General features: G+C 41.7%; 1 protein-coding gene across 2 annotated transcripts in view; it reads left to right on the top strand.

Moving 5' to 3' along the window:
* The window catches only part of LOC139547906 (POU class 2 homeobox associating-factor 2-like), a 50,934-nt gene that overhangs the window by 25,010 nt on the left and 6,600 nt on the right, over positions 1 to 19,324 (top strand). The window contains exons 1-2 of one of the 2 annotated variants that reach the window (XM_071357082.1): positions 5,077 to 5,215; positions 8,251 to 8,351. In XM_071357082.1, coding sequence (XP_071213183.1) covers positions 5,206 to 5,215; positions 8,251 to 8,351 — 111 coding nt within the window. In that variant the 5' untranslated portion in view covers positions 5,077 to 5,205. Of the gene's footprint in view, positions 1 to 5,076; positions 5,216 to 8,250; positions 8,352 to 19,324 lie in introns of those variants that run through there. The other variant, XM_071357083.1, reaches the window with a different exon arrangement.

Consider the following 19,324-nt stretch of genomic DNA (forward strand, 5'->3'; position numbering starts at 1 on the left):
CATGTAAACGTCATGTTATAGACAGGTGCAGACACCTTCTTTTGTGATTTCACTTATTTTGATAAACTTACCACAAACAGCGAATGACTTCCTCATCCTCATTGTGCAGTATGGGGGACCTGGAAAAAACAAAGGCTCCAAAAACAACCTACAGAGGAAGCTGGTGGGAGGAGCTATAGGAGGACAGGCTCATTGAAATGGCTGGAATGGAATTATTTTTACGGTAGCAAACAAATCAAACATTTGGAAACCACATGTTTGACTCTGTTCCATGTATTCCTTTTCAGCCGTTACAATGAGCCTGTACTCCTATAACGCCTCCCACCAGCCTCCTCTGACACCAAAATACATATTTTTAGAAACAGCAAAGCTCTCAGTATAGTGATGCAGGTCTTTAGATGTTGTAGGTCTACACATGAAATTGTGTAATTCTGAACTTCATCCACAATGTTATATTCCATTTTGTGCAACTCAACTTGTTTCCCCTACGCAGCTATGCAGGCCTTGTGTCCATAGAGTATAGCATAGCACCGCCTGGAGTTTGATAAACGGCAATGGCACTTGGATTGGAACCGGTGCTACTGTCAGATTACATGAAAATAGAGCTCTTTGGCCACACAAGTGGTGGGTTTGGTGTTGAAAAACAGAATCATATGCAGAAAAGTACTTTTCCTTTACTTTGATGTTATTATCTCTTATTAATCCTGGGGCCCTTGTTAAGGTCAACAGCATCATTAACTTTATCAAGTACCAGGACATTTTAGACAAAAACCTAGTTGCCTCTGCCAGGAGGCTGACACTTGGCCGCAAGGGATCTTCCAGCAAGAAAATAATGCCAAGCACTGATCAAAATCAACAAAGAAATGGTTAATTGACCACACAATCCAAATTTTGCAATGGCCATTTCAGTATCCAGACTTGAACCCCATTGAAAACCTGTGGTTTGAATTGAGGAGGGCAGTCCATAAGCGCAGATGAAGGATTTCAAGGATCCGGAAAGATTCTTCATGGAGGAATGGTCTAAGATCCCTCCCAATGTGTTCTCCAATCTCATAAAACATTAGAGAAAAAGGCTGTGTCGTTATCCTTGTAAGGGGAGAGTGCTAGAGTATTGAAAACAGGGGCGCAAATAATTTCCCTTTGAGCAATTGTATAAAATAATATTTTTTTTGGGGGGGGGGGTCGCATGCAATATAACTTTTTATGATAATCTATATCGAGGGTGCCAATAATTATGGACCATGTGGAGGATATGCAACCTCCTGAATATAGCGTGTTATACTGATCATGCAGCTTGTGCAGACATCTACAATGGCGCCAACAGAGATGGTCGCCTCGCTTCAGGTCCTTAGGAAACTATGCAGTAATTTTTTTTAAATGTATTATTTCTTACATTGTTAGCCAGGAAAATCTCAAATGTTATTACATACAGCCGGGAAAAACTACTGGATATAAAAGCGACGTCAACTTACCAACATTACAACCAGGGATACAACTTTCCCGAAGCGGATCCTGTGTTCGGACTTCCACCCTGGACAGAGGATCTTAGAGGCCGACCCAAAACAACGAGGTCGCCGCAGGAGAGGCAGACGGAGCGGCCTACTGGTAAGACTCAGAAGGCGAGCACACCTTCCACCCCTTGCGAGCATATTACTCGCCAATGTCCAATCTCTAGACAACAAGGTGGACGAAATTAGGGTACGAGTTGCCTTCCAGAGAGACATCAGAGATTGTAACATTCTCTGTTTCACGGAAACATGGCTCCATCGGAATATGTTGTCAGAGTCGGTACAGCCACCCAGTTTCTTCTCACATCGCGCCGACAGAAACAAACATCTCTCTGGTAAGAAGAAAGGTGGGGGTGTATGTCTTACGATTAACGACTCATGGTGTAATCATAACAACATACAGGAACTCAAGTCCTTTTGTTCACCTGACCTAGAATTCCTTACAATCAAATGCCGACCGCATTATCTACCAAGAGAATTCTCTTTGATTATAGTCACAGCCGTGTATATCCCCCCCCCCAAGCAGATTACTCGCCGGCCCTGAAATAACTTCACTGGACTCTATGTAAACTGGAAACCATATATCCTGAGGCTGCATTTATTGTAGAAGGGGATTTTAACAAAGCTAATCTGAGAACAAGGCTTCCTAAATTCTATCAGCATATCGAATGCTCGACACGAGCTGGTAGCATTCTGGGCCATTGCTACTCTAACAGACTATTAAAACCTTCCATAACCAGAAACAGTGGATTGATGGGAGCATTCGCGCAAAACTGAAAGCGCAAACCACAGCTTTTAATCATGGCAAGTGTTACGAGTGTACTGAGAGTCGGGAAGCAAGGTCAGGGAGTGAGTGTTTTAATAAATAAAAGAAACAACACAAAACACAAACAATGCACCAACATGAAAACAAAGTCAATAACACCTGAGGAAAGAACCAACGGGAATGACAGATATAGGGAAGACAATCAAGGAGGTGATTGAGTCCAGGTGAGTGTCATGCGGTGCAGGTGCGCAAAACGATGGTGACAGGTGTGCGGGATAATCAACAGCCTGATGACCTAGAGGCCGGAGAGGGAGTATATGTGACAGCAAGGCGACTGGAAACATGACCGAATACAAACAGCGTAGCTATTCCCTCCGCAAGGCAATCAAACAAGCAAAGCGTCAGGATAGGGACAAAGTAGAGTCGCAATTCAACAACTCAAACATGTGACAGGGTCTACAGTCAATCACGGATTACAAAAAGCAAACCAGCCCCGTCGCGGACATCGACGTCTTGCTCCCAGACAAATTAAACAACTTCTTTGCTCGCTTTGAGGACAATACAGAGCCACTGACATGGCCCGCTACTAAAGCCTGTGGGCTCTCCTTCAACATGGCCAACGTGAGTAAAACATTTCAACATGTTAACCCTCGCAAGGCTGCCGGCCCAGACGGCATCTCTAGCCGCGTCCTCAGAGCATGCGCAGACCAGCTGGAAGGTGTGTTTACGGATATATTCAATCAATCCCTATCCCAGTCTGCTGTGCCCACATGCTTCAAGACGGCCGCCATTGTTCCCGTTCCCAAGAAAGCTAATGTAACTAAACGAAATGACTATCGCCCCGTAGCACTCACTTCTGTCATCATGAAGTGCTTTGAGACTAGTCAAGGATCTTATCACCTCCAGCCTACCTGATACCCTAGACCCACTCCAATTTGCTTACCACCACAATAGGTCCACAGACGACACAATCGCCATCACACTGCACACTGCCCTAACCCATCTGGACAAGAGGAATACCTATGTAAGAATGCTGTTCATTGACTACAACTCAGCATTCAACACCATAGTACCCTCCAAACTCGTCATTAAGCTTGAGACCCTGGGCCTCGACCCGCCATGTGTAACTGGGTCCTGGACTTTCTGACGGGCCGCCCGCAGTCATGGTTCACCCCTCTCCTGTACTCCCTGTTCACCCATGACTGCGTGGCCAAGCACGCTTCCAACTCAATCATCAAGTTTGCAGACGACACTACAGTGATAGGCTTGACTACCAACAACGACGAGACTGCCTACAGGGAGGAGGTGAGGACCCTCAGAGTATGGTGTCAGGAAAATAACCTCTCACTCAACGTCAACAAAACAAAGGAGATGATCGTGGACTTCAGGAAACTGAAGAGGGTGCATCCCCCCATCCACATCATTGGGACAGTAGTGGAGAAGGTGGAAAGTTTTAAGTTCCTCGGCATACACATCACAGACAAACTGAAATGGTCCACCCATACAGACAGCGTGGTGAAGAAGGCACAACAGCGCCTCTTCAACCTCAGGAGGCTGAAGAAATTTGGCATGTCACCTTAACACTCACAAACTTTTACAGATGCACAATCGAGAGCATCCTGTCAGGCTGTATCACCGTTTGGTAAAGCAACTGCTCCACCCACAACCGCAAGGCTCTGCAGAGGGTAGTGCGGTCTGCACATCGCGTCACCGGGGGCAAACTACCTGCCCTCCAGGACACCTACAGCACCTGATGTCGCAGGAAGGCCAAAAAGATAATCAAGGACAACAACCACCCAAGCCACTGCCTGTTCACCCTGCTATCATCCAGAAGGCGAGGTCAGTACAGGTGCATCAAAGCTGGGACCGAGAGACTGAAAAACAGCTTCTCTCAAGACCATCAGACTGTTAAACAGCAATCACTAACATAAAGTGACTGCTGCCAACATATACTCAAATCTCTGGCCAATTTAATACATTTTATAAATGGATTTAATAAAGGTGTCACTAAATAACGCCACTTCAATAATGTCTACATATCCTACATTACTCATCTCATATGTATATACTGTATTCTATACCATCTACTGCATCTTGCCTATGCCGCACGGCCATCGCTCATCCATATATTTTTATGTACATATTCTAATTCATCCCTTTACATTTGTGTGTGTGTAAGGTAGTCGTTGTGAATTTGTTAGATTACTTGTTAGATATTACTGCACTGTCGGAACTAGAAGCACAAGCATTTCGCTGCACTCGCATTAATTAACATCTGCTAACCATGTGTATGTGACCAATACAATTATTTTATTTGACATTGTTTGTCTTCTGACTTTCTAGGTGATACCATCCTGCAAGTACAGACAAACCTGTAACACTTGACTTAAAGCTGACAGATATAATGTATTATTACATAACGTATTATTATGACACTTCATAAAGGCTCAAACATGCTCATAACAAAATAGGCTACTAAAGCATTACACCTGTTGCCTTTACTTAGTGTGACTGAAACTTTTTTGATATATAATTTCAAGCTTTTACATTGATAGCTTGAGGGGAAATTTGACAGTGTAAAAAAATAATTGGAGCCCAAATGGGCCTAAAGAATTATAAAAACATGTTTCAATGTAACAAAATAGAATGCCTTCCGATGAGTCTCTTAGATGCTTGTGCTCTCCTCTAATCTAGACTGTAGATGCAAATAGTCTAAAAACGTCCTACCAATCATTTGCATGGAAAAAGGTCATTTGAAAAGCTCCGTACACTCTCCATCAGTGGAGTGTGCGAAGGATTCCATAAAAGTTTCCAGAGGTGGAAAAGGCTTGTCTTTAGTATGATTTTGATCATAGGTACATCTACACTTTCACTGGAATAGAGGACTGGCTTCCTCAGTCTTTGTAGTAACAGACCTGAAACTGCTGCATCATGGAAACCGGTAAGGCAAAATGCAACCATAACACTGATTCATAATCATTTATGAGATACTTCCATAGTATATGGTTTTGACAAACTATCATCATCCATAAAAAGCGAATGCCATTGTCCTTAAGGGGGTGATAATGACATACTTAACTAGCATAACAATCTGATTTATGCCATTGTCATTTTTGGAAATTACTAGTATCCTTCAATATTAAAAAGTTTATGAATTAAATTACCCGAAAAGCTAACATTGTGCTTTAAGGTATTGGATTGGTGTATTGGATTGTATGTTTCATACTAAAACTGAAAGTATAGTACTGTAGAGTATTGCATTGGGAAATATGGTAACAGTTTGTCATTTGAACATACATATGATTGTTCATTAATTATATCTAAAGATGGCAATACTTGGCTGCGACTAGTGCAAAGCATAAAGGACATGATGATGCTGAATAGTATGCAGATATTGTTTTGGTCTTGGCTGTCCGGTATCCAACCCTCTTTTCAATTAATAAATAATTCATTTGGATATCAAATATAGCAACAGCTAGAAAACGATGTCATTATGATCCGATTCCAACATCAATTTCTGAATTTCAAAACTGTTTGACTGTATGATGATCAACATGGCTATAGTAAAATAGGAACTTATCTTACGACTCCATTCATAAAGCTTAGATCTTTTACATACTGTACTGTTTCTTTTTGCATGTGATTTCCTTTTGCATGTTAAAGTGCAAATATAGTCTATAGTATGCTCACTAGGAATATGTTCGGGGGGGTTGCCTACAGATCAGGCTGGAGACATATTTGCTGTTGAGATTTATGGCGTATATAAGAATAAATATTGATCCTTTTGATACTTCTATCACTTGGCCTATTTCAACTACTAAAAATGCGTGGGGGGGGGGGGGGGGGGCTGGGCTATCCAGTGTATGGAAATGCCACCAGTTAGACAATGGTGCATGTTTGTACAAAATTACCTTTTTGAACAGGAAATTTGCAATGACCAAACCCAAAGACAATTTCCATTCCATTTACACATGTATCCCAATAGGCAATTCAGCTATGTATAAAATTGTGAAAATTCAAATGAATACATGTTTGAAGGAATGAATGAGGACAGGCACTAAGCAGGAGCAGCAGATTATCTGTAAAATACAACCAGCAATATATTGTACAGTACTTGAGTTATATTTGTATTTTACTTTGAGTAGGTACAATTTGAAAATACTTACTTCAAGCTAATTTCTAAAATACTCACAATATAAGTGAGCAAAAACAGAATACAATAAGCGCATAGTATGTTTAATGTAGGCCTCCTGAAAATAATAGTTTTCATATACAGTTGAAGTCGGAAGTTTACATACACTTAGGTTGGAGTCATTAAAACTTGTTTTTCAACAACTCCACAAATTTCTTGTCAACAAACTATAGTTTTAGCAAGTCGGTTAGGAGATCTACTTTGTGCATGACACAAGTCATTTTTCCAACAATTGTTTACAGACAGATTATTTCACATATAATTCACTGTATCACAATTCCAGTGGGTCAGAAGTTTACATACACTAAGTTGACTGTGCCTTTAAACAGCTTGGAAAATTCCAGAAAATGATATCATGGCTTTAGAAGATCCTGATAGGCTAATTGACATCATTTGAGTCAATTGGAGGTGTACCTGTGGATGTATTATAAGGTCTACCTTCAAACTCAGTGCCTCTTTGCTTGACATCATGGGGAAATCAAAAGAAATCAGCCAAGACCTCGGGAAAAAAATTGTAGACCTCCACAAGTCTGGTTCATCCTTGGGAGCAATTTCCAAACGCCTGAAGGTACCACGTTCATCTGTACAAACAATAGTACACAAGTATAAACAACATGAGACCACGCAGCTGTCATACCGCTCAGGAAGGAGACGCGCTCTGTCTCATAGAGATGAACGTACTTTGGTGCGAAAAGTGCAAATCAATCCCAGAACAACAGCAAAGGACCTTGTGAAGATGCTGGAGGAAACAGGTACAAAAGTATCTATATCCACAGTAAAACGAGTCCTATATCGACATAACCTGAAAGGCCACTCAGCAAGGAAGAAGCCACTGCTCCAAAACCGCCATATAAAAGCCAGACTACAGTTTGCAACTGCACAAGGGGACAAATGTTGTACTTTTTGGAGAAATGTCCTCTGGTCTGATGAAACAAAAATAGAACTGTTTGGCCATAATGACCATCGTTATGTTTGGAGGAATAAGGGGGAGGCTTGCAAGCCGAAGAACACCATCCCAACCGTGAAGCACGGGGGTGGCACCATCATGTCGTGGGGGTGCTTTGCTGCAGGAGGGACTGGTGCACTTCATAAAATAGATAGCATCATGAGGATGGAAAATTATGTGGATATGTTGAAGCAACATCTCAAGACATCAGTCAGGAAGTTAAAGCTTGGTCGCAAATGGGTCTTCCAAATGGACAATGACCCCAAGGATACTTCCAAAGTTGTAGCAAAATGGCTTCGATACCTTGACTTTGCTGTCTTTGAGTGGCCATCACAAAGCCCTGACCTCAATCTTATAGAAAATTTGTGGTCAGAACTGAAAAAGTGTGTGTGAGCAAGGAGGCCTACAAACCTGACTCAGTTACACCAGCTCTGTCAGGAGGAATGGACCAAAATTCACCCAACTTATTGTGGGATGCTACCCGAAATGTTTGACCCAAGTTAAACAATTTAAAGGCAATGCTACCAAATACTAATTGAGTTTATGTAAGCTTCTGACCAACTGGGAATGTGATGAAAGAAATAAAAACTGAAAGAAATAATTCTCTCTACTATTATTCTGACATCTCACATTCTTAAAATAAAGTGGTGATCCTAACTTGTGTTAGGAGTGTATGGAGATCTTTTTAATGATCTCATAATTTTCAATAACCACCGCAGAGTAATGAGTGTAGAATAATGTATTAACTTGTATTACTTCACACTCAAAATAATGAGTAAATAATATCTCTGTGTGTGTGTGTATGTGTGCAAAATATTTCTCTCTTTTTCTCCTCCAGAGTATTCTAAAAGGGCCTATCAAGGGGTTAGGGTCAAGCACACAGTGAAAGATTTACTGGCAGAGAAACGACAAAGACAAACAAATGGACCAAGATATAGTGTGAGTACTCAAAGTAAATCTTGTATGACTGCTTTTGCATTATTATTATTTTTTAAATGAATGATGTATTTATTTTCATGACCATAATGCCTACCTATAAGTCCCTCGGCAGTGTGCCTTTATTTCTCCACTTCTCAGCCATGAGTGAAAGATACGCCTATGGGTAAATAACAGAACATAGGGTTTAAGAGAGAAAAAGAAAGGCAAGCAGACGCATGAAAACCCCACCATGAGCAGGACAACAATAATACACAATGGCTAATGGTCATGACCTCTAGAAGTTGTGAGGAGGATAGCTAACACAAACCCTTTTTTGGTCTGCCAGGTTGGTCTATGCAAAGTCAGATTCTCGCACACCTGCCGACCGATAATGTTCTCCACGCAGGCCACAGACAAGCCAGTCATTGTTTCCTCAGGCATAGCGAAATCGGCCTATGAGACATCTGCCTGAGCAAACAGGAAAAGCTTTTCATCTCCCAAGCTACCTGTCAATGCCCTTTACAGGACTCCATTTGTTTTCTGTTAACATTGGCATGTCCACTCGCTAGACACTACCTACACTCTTCATGGAGAGATCCTGATGAGGCATAAACAAACTGTGAGGTAGATGCCATTAGTTTCAACATCGTAAACCATAAGACATGCTTTCACACTCTGTGACCAACCTCTCATGCCTGGCCTGTATGGTACTTTTGAAATATCAATATCTATGCAGAAATAACAAACTGTTAAATTCATGTTGAATCTCCACAGACTACAATTTGTTTTGAATATCAAGAAACAACCTTTGTGGCAGAACAAAACTAAATGTGATGTTGAATCGGATGATTGGGTTATAAGTGATATTTCATTTGTGCCCAAAAAACACTTGAATGATAAATTCATAATAATGTTATGCAAAAATGTCAGAGATTTGCCAAATGAATTCTCTTAGAGGTCAATGGGTCCAAAGCAAACAGCAGCAAAGATCACAACACCAGGAAGTACTGCTCTTATTGCTTAATAATGAGTTGAGTCACTATTTTCCTAAACAAAACTAGGTTGATGTTGTCAACGCCACAACCGAAACCTCTGCTTGAAAGCGAAAATGTAATAGACTTGGGTTCTGTCATACTTAATTCACAGTATTAAGGGAATACTATTAACTCAGAGTTACAGATATCATCTTGTGGATGGATTGGTAAGAGACAAGTTTTACCAAGCCATCAACAGTTTTTGACTTAACGCTAAATTAGATTGGATTATATTATACTCAATATCCAATGATACTGTGTGTTTGTTTTATTCTAGTAGATTCTTTGTCTTCCTTTGTAAACATGAGAGGTGTGTACCCAGGATCATGGGGTGAACAATACAGACAACAAGGTAATGGGCCACACTATCTAAAGGTTGCCTAGACTTTCTCTGATGCTCTCTCTCTCTCATTCTAGTTTGCAGTCTTTTATCCTAGAGAGAAAGGCCATTGATAGACGTTGGCAAACTTTAGCCACAAAGTGATTCAATTCAAGTTGCAACATGGACCCATAGAAATCAAAGGGAAATATATTTGACAACAGTCATGCTGCCTCAATGACAGGACATAGACCGTCTTACATAATCTCAAGTAATAATGAACTTCAAGTTTTATAAAGAAGAATATTAAAGAGATATAACCGTAGATACACTGCTCTATTCATTTGTGCATTATAAGACTTGTGACACAAGTAAGACCTCTGACTTTCAGCATCAAGGAATGCTGAGAGAGAAATGGCATTAGCCAGCTCTTCCTTACTCAATTACAGTAGCCTTTACTATATGCAGATCTGACTGAGGTTTGGACATTATTAGGGCCAGCTGGCCATTCAGTGTATCTTCACTGTTGTGTTATTGTGGAGAAAAGAGTACTTTTCAAGGGTCTGTTTATGTTTTATTTGTGAACACTTGGGTATCCACAAATACTTCATATAATGAATCAGAGTAAATAGTCATGTAGAACTAAAATATGTGCACACTAGTATGCTCCCAGATGCTCGGTCTTATATGGACAACATTTTGACTGGTAACTGGTTTTCCTTTAGGACAGCCTTTTCACCAAATACGCCTGCATATAAAAACTTAAAGAATGCCAACATTATTTTCAGCATCCTTGTAGAGACCATCAACTTTTCTTTAGCAGCTGTCATACAACACATTGTAGCCCAACATTCTTCACAGATCAGCTCTTTATGAAGACCTGTGGCTGGTGATGGTGACCAACCAAGATGTTGGTTGGTAGTTGCAGTACCGTTTCAAGGCACACCCCAATTGTATTGTGTTGGTAGTGCATCAGCAGTTTTCCTCTTATGTGGTGTCCTGCAGCAAAATCTCGCTTAGAGCCCCCAAAATGCTAGAAACAGGCCTGGGTAGTTGTTAGCCTCCCCATGCAGGTTTATTGTGTCTCTCCATCAGGTGCTTTGCTGTGAACTGGGAGACCATGACACTTTAACAACATGATTTCCATACGCAGCCTTCAGAGAAGCACTGAGGCATAGACCTGGTCCACATAGGGAAGTCTTGGTATGGGCAAATTGAATTCAAATCCAACCCTCAAAATTTGCTTGCCTTCCAGCCAACACAGCTTATATGCAAACAAAAGAGAGATTGTCCTCCTTTTTAACCCTCGCTGTGTGTGTGTGTGTGTGTGTCTCTCTCTTTTTATCCCTGTAAGTGTACAGTATATCTCCCTTTCTAACCCACATACAAACATTTTGACTATACTTTCTAAAAAGCTTGCTATACATGTAATGCAAAAAGTGTCTTCAATAACCGTAGACAGAATGGAGACTTGTCCTTTCTATATTTGACTTCAGACTCCACGGCACCCAGGGGGATACTAAATCCATTAAGAAGTGTATTAAACCCCATAATTAATCATTTAACTGACTTCTGCATTATATGCTCTTCCTAATGCTATCATAAAGGTGACACAATGCCTGCTATAAAAGTGCATGGTGGTTAATGTTTTTCAGTCTATAATGATCATGACTTGATCTGGGGTGTTTTTCTCCACAGAATGTCACTGTATACTTTGTTACTGTCCATGTTATGTGTTCACATCAAACATGAAAAAAGGCCAGCACTCACTTGGGTCACACTTTATTTGGATAGTCCATCTGTAGCTGCTCTACACATTGTAATACTATCAACACACTATATACTGATAAACAACTGTGTGCTAAGGTTGCAGTTAGGTTTAGGTGTAAGGTTTAGAATAAGGCTAAGGGTTAAGGTTAGGGTTAGGGTAAGGTTTAGAATAATGGTAAGGGTTAGGGTAAGGTTTAGAATAAGGGTAAGGGTTAAGGTTAGGGTAAGGTTTAGAATAAGGGTTAAGGTTAGGGTTAGGGTAAGGTTTAGAATAAGGGTAAAGGTTAAGGTTAGGGTAAGGTTTAGAATAAGGGTAAAGGTTAAGGTTAGCGTTAGGATAAGGGTAAGGTTTAGTAGATAGTTTTTTGAAATGTTACTGATAGTCTGTACACTCTTAGAAAAAAGGGTTCCCGAAAGGGTTATTTTCAGAGGGATAGGGTACTACCAAGAACAATTTTCATCTGAAGAATCCTTTTTGGAAGACAAGGGGTTCTTTATAAGGCAAAGGGTTGTACCTAGAACCTTTTTCATGCTAAGAACCGTTTAAAAAAAATGTTATTTGATGATTCTTTAGAAGGAAAGAAGGATTTCTTTCTACATAGAACCAATATGAATCATTTTTTTTCTATCATATTTTTTTTTCATTCTTCAAAATAGTGACTGAGCGTTAATCTTTACCTTAATGTTTAAACTTGAACATCAGGTGTTTGAGTAATCTGATAAGCGTAAAAAGATATATGTGAGAATGTTTTAAACTGTACCTACATGGCAATATTTGTAAATGTATCTGGTATTCCCTTGATCATTTTACATATACACTAATGACACAGTTGATTCTCTACCATCTCTACCATGGTTTCTTTCTTTCAAATAAGTATTTTCTGTGATTTTATTGAACACTGAGTAGGAGAATAGAAGGGAGTCTAAGCAAACCAGCAGTGTATTGTATGGTACACAGCAAATTGTTCACTTGGCCAGTGTTACCTCGTGTTGATTTTTCAGTGTAACATTTCTAGTGTTGATTCAGGATTTGAATTAACTCTGTAAAATGGTGTAACTGTGATTGTGTCATTTTTACTCCACGCCCATCATTATAATATTTCCCAGCATTTTTTATTCATTTCATTTTTATTTTACCTTTATTTAACTAAGCAAGTCAGTTAAGAACAAATTATTATTTACAATGACGGCCCATCCCATCCAAACCCTAACCCGGACGACGCTGGGCCGATTGTGCGCCGCCCTATGGGACTCCCAATCTCAGCCGGTTGTGCTCTATTGCAGGTTGATTTTCAGAATTGTTTGTTTCAATATCAGTGTTTTTGCATTGATTGGTTGATTAATCTTATGCTACACAAAAATAAATAACTTTTGTTAGTAATTGGACTTCTTACACCCATTACTGAGATGGTTGTTTCAGTTAAGATGATTTAGGTAGTCTTCCTTATCAACCTTCTCTACCCTGGCCGTCATTCTGAATGCTGATTGCGGGTGAATAAAAGTCCCATTTGTTGGATATCCTCACTCTGGCTGGATTCCAAGTTGAATTCCTCATCACTTTACAAGCCAGCATAATGTGACTTGCAGGCCTGATGTGGTCTGTAAACCAGGGGTTTCCAACTACTGTGTTAGGGTATAACTAGACCCTGAGAGAAATGCCTTATGATGTATCTAATGTATTGTCATTAAAACATTTGCAAATAATACTTGTAGAACCATTCATGCAGGGTTCTAGGAAGGAACCTTTCAAATAAATAAAGGTTTTTGGTAGAACTGTTCATAGAGGGTTCTAGAATGAATAATTGAAAGAACCCTTCATATAGGATTCTACAGTAGTTAGAACCTTTAGAAGATAAAAAGGTTATTGGCAGAACCCTTTATGGAGGGTTCTAGGAAGAACTCTTCATGGAGGGTTCTATGTATACTGAACAAAGATATAAACGCAACATGCAACAATTTTAAAGATTTTACTCAAGTCTTAATTTGTAAATCGGAAGGTGCCGGGGGAAAATGTGAGTGCGAAAGGGTGGTGACCTAGGGAGCTCTGAGGTACCGGAACGCATGAGAAAAAAATCCCCTATAATAGGGAAGAGCGAGGTATGTTGTCACACTTTTCACGCTGTCTAACATTTACTGGACACAATACATCACAATGGTATAAATATCATACCAAATGAAAGAAGGAAGTCTTGGGCACATGTTTTGTATTCATTACATCTTCATATCTTATTTCAGTACGGAGTTGTAAACTGTAAAATAGAGAGTGTGCACTTGTGACAATTTGCCCCATCAGCGGGTAAATTGTAACACTACAGCAGTAAATTGTCACATTGGATTATCAACAAATAAGAACACAACTCATTAATTGTGAATATAGATTTTTTTTTAAAACCAATTCAACTTCATTAAAGAACTCACAACAAAAACAATCATGCCTAGAGAAACTGACAAATCATGCCTTTCAATCAAAACAATAATGCTGGCAGAGCACACATTAATTAAGTGGCACGTACACTTTACTTTGAACGTTGAAATCGAACGTTCTCTGGCGTACACATAGATCCACGGTAATTGTTGGAATCGGAATGGAATGTAATGCTGCAGATAACTTGCTTAAATGTTTAAAGTCTTAACAAAACAGACGTGGTGTTTAAACACACTAACGCACAGTTTTGTAACAGCTATACGACGTACATCCGTATCTGACTAATCAGACTCTCAGTCACAGTTCTGGCACACATAAATTGCCTGGCCTGAGGTGCTGTCACGACTTCCACCGAAGGTGGTTCCTCTCCTTGTTCGGGCGGTGCTCGGCAGGCGGCCTACTAGCCATCACCGATCCATTTTTATTTTTCCGTTTGTTTTGTCTTTGGTTCATTCACACCTGCTTTTCATTTGCTTTAATTTCTGTGTGTATATTTACCTCTGTTTCCCGCTTAGGTTTGTGCGGGATTATTTTCATGTTGCTCGTTGAGGTTTTCCTCAGTTTATTCACGTGTGTACAGTGTTGTAGGAAAAGTAAGGAGCGTCGTTTTTCTCCTTCCGTGAGTGACTGTGTGTTCCTATGTCTTGGGCGTTTATTGGTATTGTACCTGACCCATTTTGGACTTGCCTATTAAAGACGCTACTTTGACATCTCTGCTCTCCTGCGCTTGACTACCTTAACAACCTCAAGTACAAAGTCGCAACAGGTGCAAGCATCATGGTCCCATTTGTTGCATCTCACACACTTCACCCAAGTCTCCCTTGGAAGGCTGTTTGAAAATGGCTCCACACAGACGAGGTAGAAGCACTCTTCATCTGAGGATGACTCTTCTACAATTATTATTTTTTAGCTGTCTTCTTGTTCTTTGCAGATCAAGATTTTGACCCCCCTCCCCTTGCTTCCCTTTCTTTGGAAACAGCCTTTTGCTAGATTGTGCCTTATTCTTTTCCATTTCTAGTGCCTGCTTTACTGGTATGTCAGTAAGATTTCAAATCAAATTTTATTTGTCACATACACATGGTTAGCAGATGTTAATGTGAGTGTAGCGAAATGCTTGTGCTTCTAGTTCCGACCATGCAGTAATATCTAACAAGTAATCTAACACATTCACAACGACTACCTTATACACACAAATGTAAAGGGATGAATTAGAATATGTACATAAAAATATATGGATGAGCGATGGCCAAACGGCATAGGCAAGATGCAGTAGATGGTATAGAGTACAGTATATACATATTGTCACGACTCCCACCGAGGGTGGCGCCTCTTCCTGTTCGGGCGACGCTCGGCGGTCGTTGTCACCGGTCTAGTAGCTGCCACCGATCCCCTTTTCCCTTTCTGTTAGTTTTGTCTTATTGGTTACACCTGTTTCTTGTTTGGGTTTTGGTTAGGGCTATTTAAGCCGGTGATGCCCGCCTCCTTTTGTGCGGGCTTGTTTCTCTGTTCGTTTTGAGGATGTGCTATTTTCTTATTTTCTCCGGACTGTTTGGGTCCTGTTTTTGGGCCGGTCATTGTATGCGCCTGGTGTTTTTGGCGTGACCTTTTCTGTCACCGGAATAAATACGGTTCTCCTAAACCCTCTGCTCTCTGCGCCTGACTCCGCACCCACTACTCCTAGAAGTCGTAACACATATGAGATGAGTAATGTAGGGTATGTAAACATTATATAAAGTGGCATTGTTTAAAGTGGCTTGTGATACATTTATTACATCCAATTTTTTATGATTAAAGTGGCTAGAGATGAGTCAGTATGTTGGCAGCAGCCACTCAATGTTAGTGATGGCTGTTTAACAGTCTGATGGCCTTGAGATAGAAGCTGTTTTTCAGTCTCTCGGTCCCAGCTTTGATGCACCTGTACTGACCTCGCCTTCTGGATGATAGCAGGGTGAACGGGCAGTGGCTCGGGTGGTTGTTGTTCTTGAGGGCAGGTAGTTTGCCCCCGGTGATGTGTTGTGCAGACCTCACTACCCTCTGCAGAGCCTTACGGTTGTGAGCGGAGCAGTTGCTTTACCAGACGGTGATACAGCCCGACAGGATGCTCTCGATTGTGCATCTGTAAAAGTTTGTGAGTGTTTTTGGTGACAAGCCGAATTTCTTCAGCCTCCTGAGGTTGAAGAGGCGCTGCTGCGCCTTCTTCACCACGCTGTCTGTGTGGGTGAACCATTTCAGTTTGTACGTGATGTGTACACCGAGGAACTTAAAACTTTCCACCTTCTCCACTACTGTCCCGTCGATGTGGATAGGGGGCTGCTCCCTCCCCCCTGCTTTGTTGACATTGAGTCTGAGGTTATTTTTCTGACACCACACTCCGAGGGCCCTCACCTCCTCCCTGTAGGCCGTCTCGTCGTTGTTGGTAATCAAGCCTACCACTGTAGTGGCGTCTGCAAACTTGATGATTGAGTTGGAGGCGTGCATGGCCACGCAGTCATGGGTGAACAGGGAGTACAGGAGAGGGCTGAGAACGCACCCTTGTGGGGCCACAGTGTTGAGGATCAGCGGGGTGGATATGTTGTTTCCTACCCTCACCACCTGGGGGCGGCCCGTCAGGAAGTCCAGGACCCAGTTACACAGGGCGGGGTCGAGACGCTTGGTCTTGAGCTTAATGATGAGTTTGGAGGGTACTATGGTGTTAAAGGCTGAGCTGTAGTCGATGAACAGCATTCTTACATAGGTATTCCTCTTGTCCAGATGGGTTAGGGCAGTGTGCAGTGTGATTGCGATTGCGTCGTCTGGGGACCTATTGGGGCTGTAAGCAAATTGGAGTGGGTCTAGGATGTCAGGTAGGGTGGAGGTGATATGGTCCTTGACTAGTCTCTGAAAGCACTTCATGATGACAGAAGTGAGAGCTACTGGGCGATAGTCATTTAGCTCAGTTACCTTAGCTTTCTTTGGAAAATGAACAATGGTGGCCCTCTTGAAGCATGTGGGAACAGCAGACTGGGATAAGGATCGTTTGAATATGTCCGTAAACACACCAGCCAGCTGGTCTGCGCATGCTCTGAGGATGCGACTAGGGATGCTGTTTTGCGCCGTTTTCTTCGTTGCAAGCTGGGTTTTTGGGGGCCAGCTTTTTGATATGGCCGGTTGTCCTCTGGAGTTGGTAGTCCGCTGTCAGCAATGGCATTGCTGTACAAGGGTGAGCTGGTGCTAGCATAAGAACTGGGCAGGTCTGTGTCTTAGCTCATGCTAGGCAGGGCTGGAATGGTGCTGGGTCCTGGCAGGTATTGATTGCGGAAGTTGACACGGGGGAATATAAAATATGGAGGTCTACTATTCCCTGTGGCTGAGACAGCACAAGCCAGCGTGACAAGGGTTCCCCTTTCAGCGGAGGTCAGTGACCCTACTTGTTTGAATCCATGTCTGCCCCCCACTTTCTCAGGTTTATGTACAGTGGTCACCCCAGTTTCATCAACATTCCATATGTCTCCTGGTCTAAACTGATATCCCCCCACTCTGTCAGGTTTCCATACAGTGGTTACCCCAGTTTCATCGACATTCCATATGTCTCCTGGTCTAAATTGATATCTCTGTAGCACTTCTGCTACATTGTCAAAGAAATAATTAACCTTTTCTCTGTTGAAGCTACTTGCCCTGGCAAGGCTAGTTGCCTCTGGCTTTCTCAGCGACAGCGTTGGGTACCTCTTTAAGAAGCCTGTAAAGCACTCCGAGCTGGCCTTTTCTTTTTCTGCCCACATTGGCGCGAACTTCAGCTGGTGTGCCACAGCAAACTGGTAGGCAAGTCTTCTGACCTCACTTGGCGACAAGTGTCAGCTGATCTAGTAATATACTGAACAAGCTGCATCTCCAAATCAGGAGAAAATTACCTGCCGTGGCTTTGTATAGCCAACCACTCTTGTTGGCATGGCTGTCTTTTTTTTAAGTGGAAAAATAAGAAACATATGCTCACTTCAGATTAGAGTGACCTTGACCACATGTGAACAGGAAGTTGACCATAGAACACGTAGTCACACAAAGTAGCTATTTGATTTTTGAGATAGCGCCTCTAGTGTTGGAGGTATGAACATTTTGACAACTTACCCGTGTGACAACTTACCTCGCTCTGCCCTAAGCATTGCATGCATATAAATGCATTTGCATAGTGGCCTAGGTGTGGAGACACATATTGTAGACTACAATATGAGGAAATTATGAGGAGATTATAGTGTCACCCAATGATGCTGCAGCTCACTCGCTGGTGATGGCCAATGCGCTCGTGCCAAAAGCCTCTCTCTTGTTTTACTTTGTAAAACAATAGGCCTGTTAGGAAGTTGAACAAATATTTTGGTAGCAAACAGCAGACAGATTAGAGAATTCTCTTTTCAGCAGGAGCCATTTGCTTTCCAACCTGTGTTTTCCAGCAACTTACAAAGAATCAACTCAAGGTAGCTTTTATTCAAATTTTTACATTGCAAAAAGTGCCATGAGAGGTGCCGGATCTGGCCAAATAGGTCCCAGAACAAAACAGTCTAAAAATGAGAGGTGCCGGATCCTCTTCCGGCAGGATCCAGCACAAATTAAGCACTGATTTGACTGAGTTACAGTTCATATAAGGAAATCAGTAAATTGAAATAAATAAATTAGGCCCTAATCTATGGATTTCACATGACTGGGAATACAGATATGCATCTGTTGGTCACAGATACCCTTAAGAAAAAAGTAGGGGCATGGATAAAAAAAAAAACTCACTATCTGGTGTGACCACCATTTGCCTCATGCAGCGTGATACATCTCCTTTGCATAGAGTTGATCAGGCTGTTGACTGTGGCCTGTGGAATGTCGTCCCACTCCTCTTCAATGGCTGTGTGAAGTTGCTGGATATTAGCGGGAACACGCTTTCGTACATGTCTATCCAGAGCATCCCAAACATGCTCAATGGGTGACATGTCTTGTGAGTATGCAGGACATGGAAGAACTGGGAAATTTTCAGCTTCCAGGATTTGTGTACAGATCCTTGCGACCTGGGGCTGTGCATTATCATTCTGAAACATGAGGTGATGGTGGCGGATGAATGGCACGACAATGATCTCATCATGGTATCTCTGTGTATTCTAATTGCCATCGATACAATTCAATTGTATTCATTGTCCATAGCTTATGCCTGCCAATACCATAACCCCATGGGGCACTCTGTTCACAACGTTGACATCAGCAAACAGCTCGCCCACAAGATGCCATACATGTGGTCTGCGGTTGTGAGGACAGTTGGACATACTTCCAAATTCTCTAAAATGACGTTGGAGGCGGCTTATGGTAGAGACATTAACATAATATTTTCTGGCAACAGCTCTGGTGGACATTCCTGTAGTCAGCATACCCATACATAGGGTTCCCCTACGTCTACGAGGACAAACCAAAGAACCCTATATGGTTCTACTTAGCACAT

The sequence above is a fragment of the Salvelinus alpinus genome, chromosome 21, assembly GCF_045679555.1.
Source record: "Salvelinus alpinus chromosome 21, SLU_Salpinus.1, whole genome shotgun sequence".
Taxonomy (NCBI): Eukaryota; Metazoa; Chordata; class Actinopteri; order Salmoniformes; family Salmonidae; genus Salvelinus; species Salvelinus alpinus.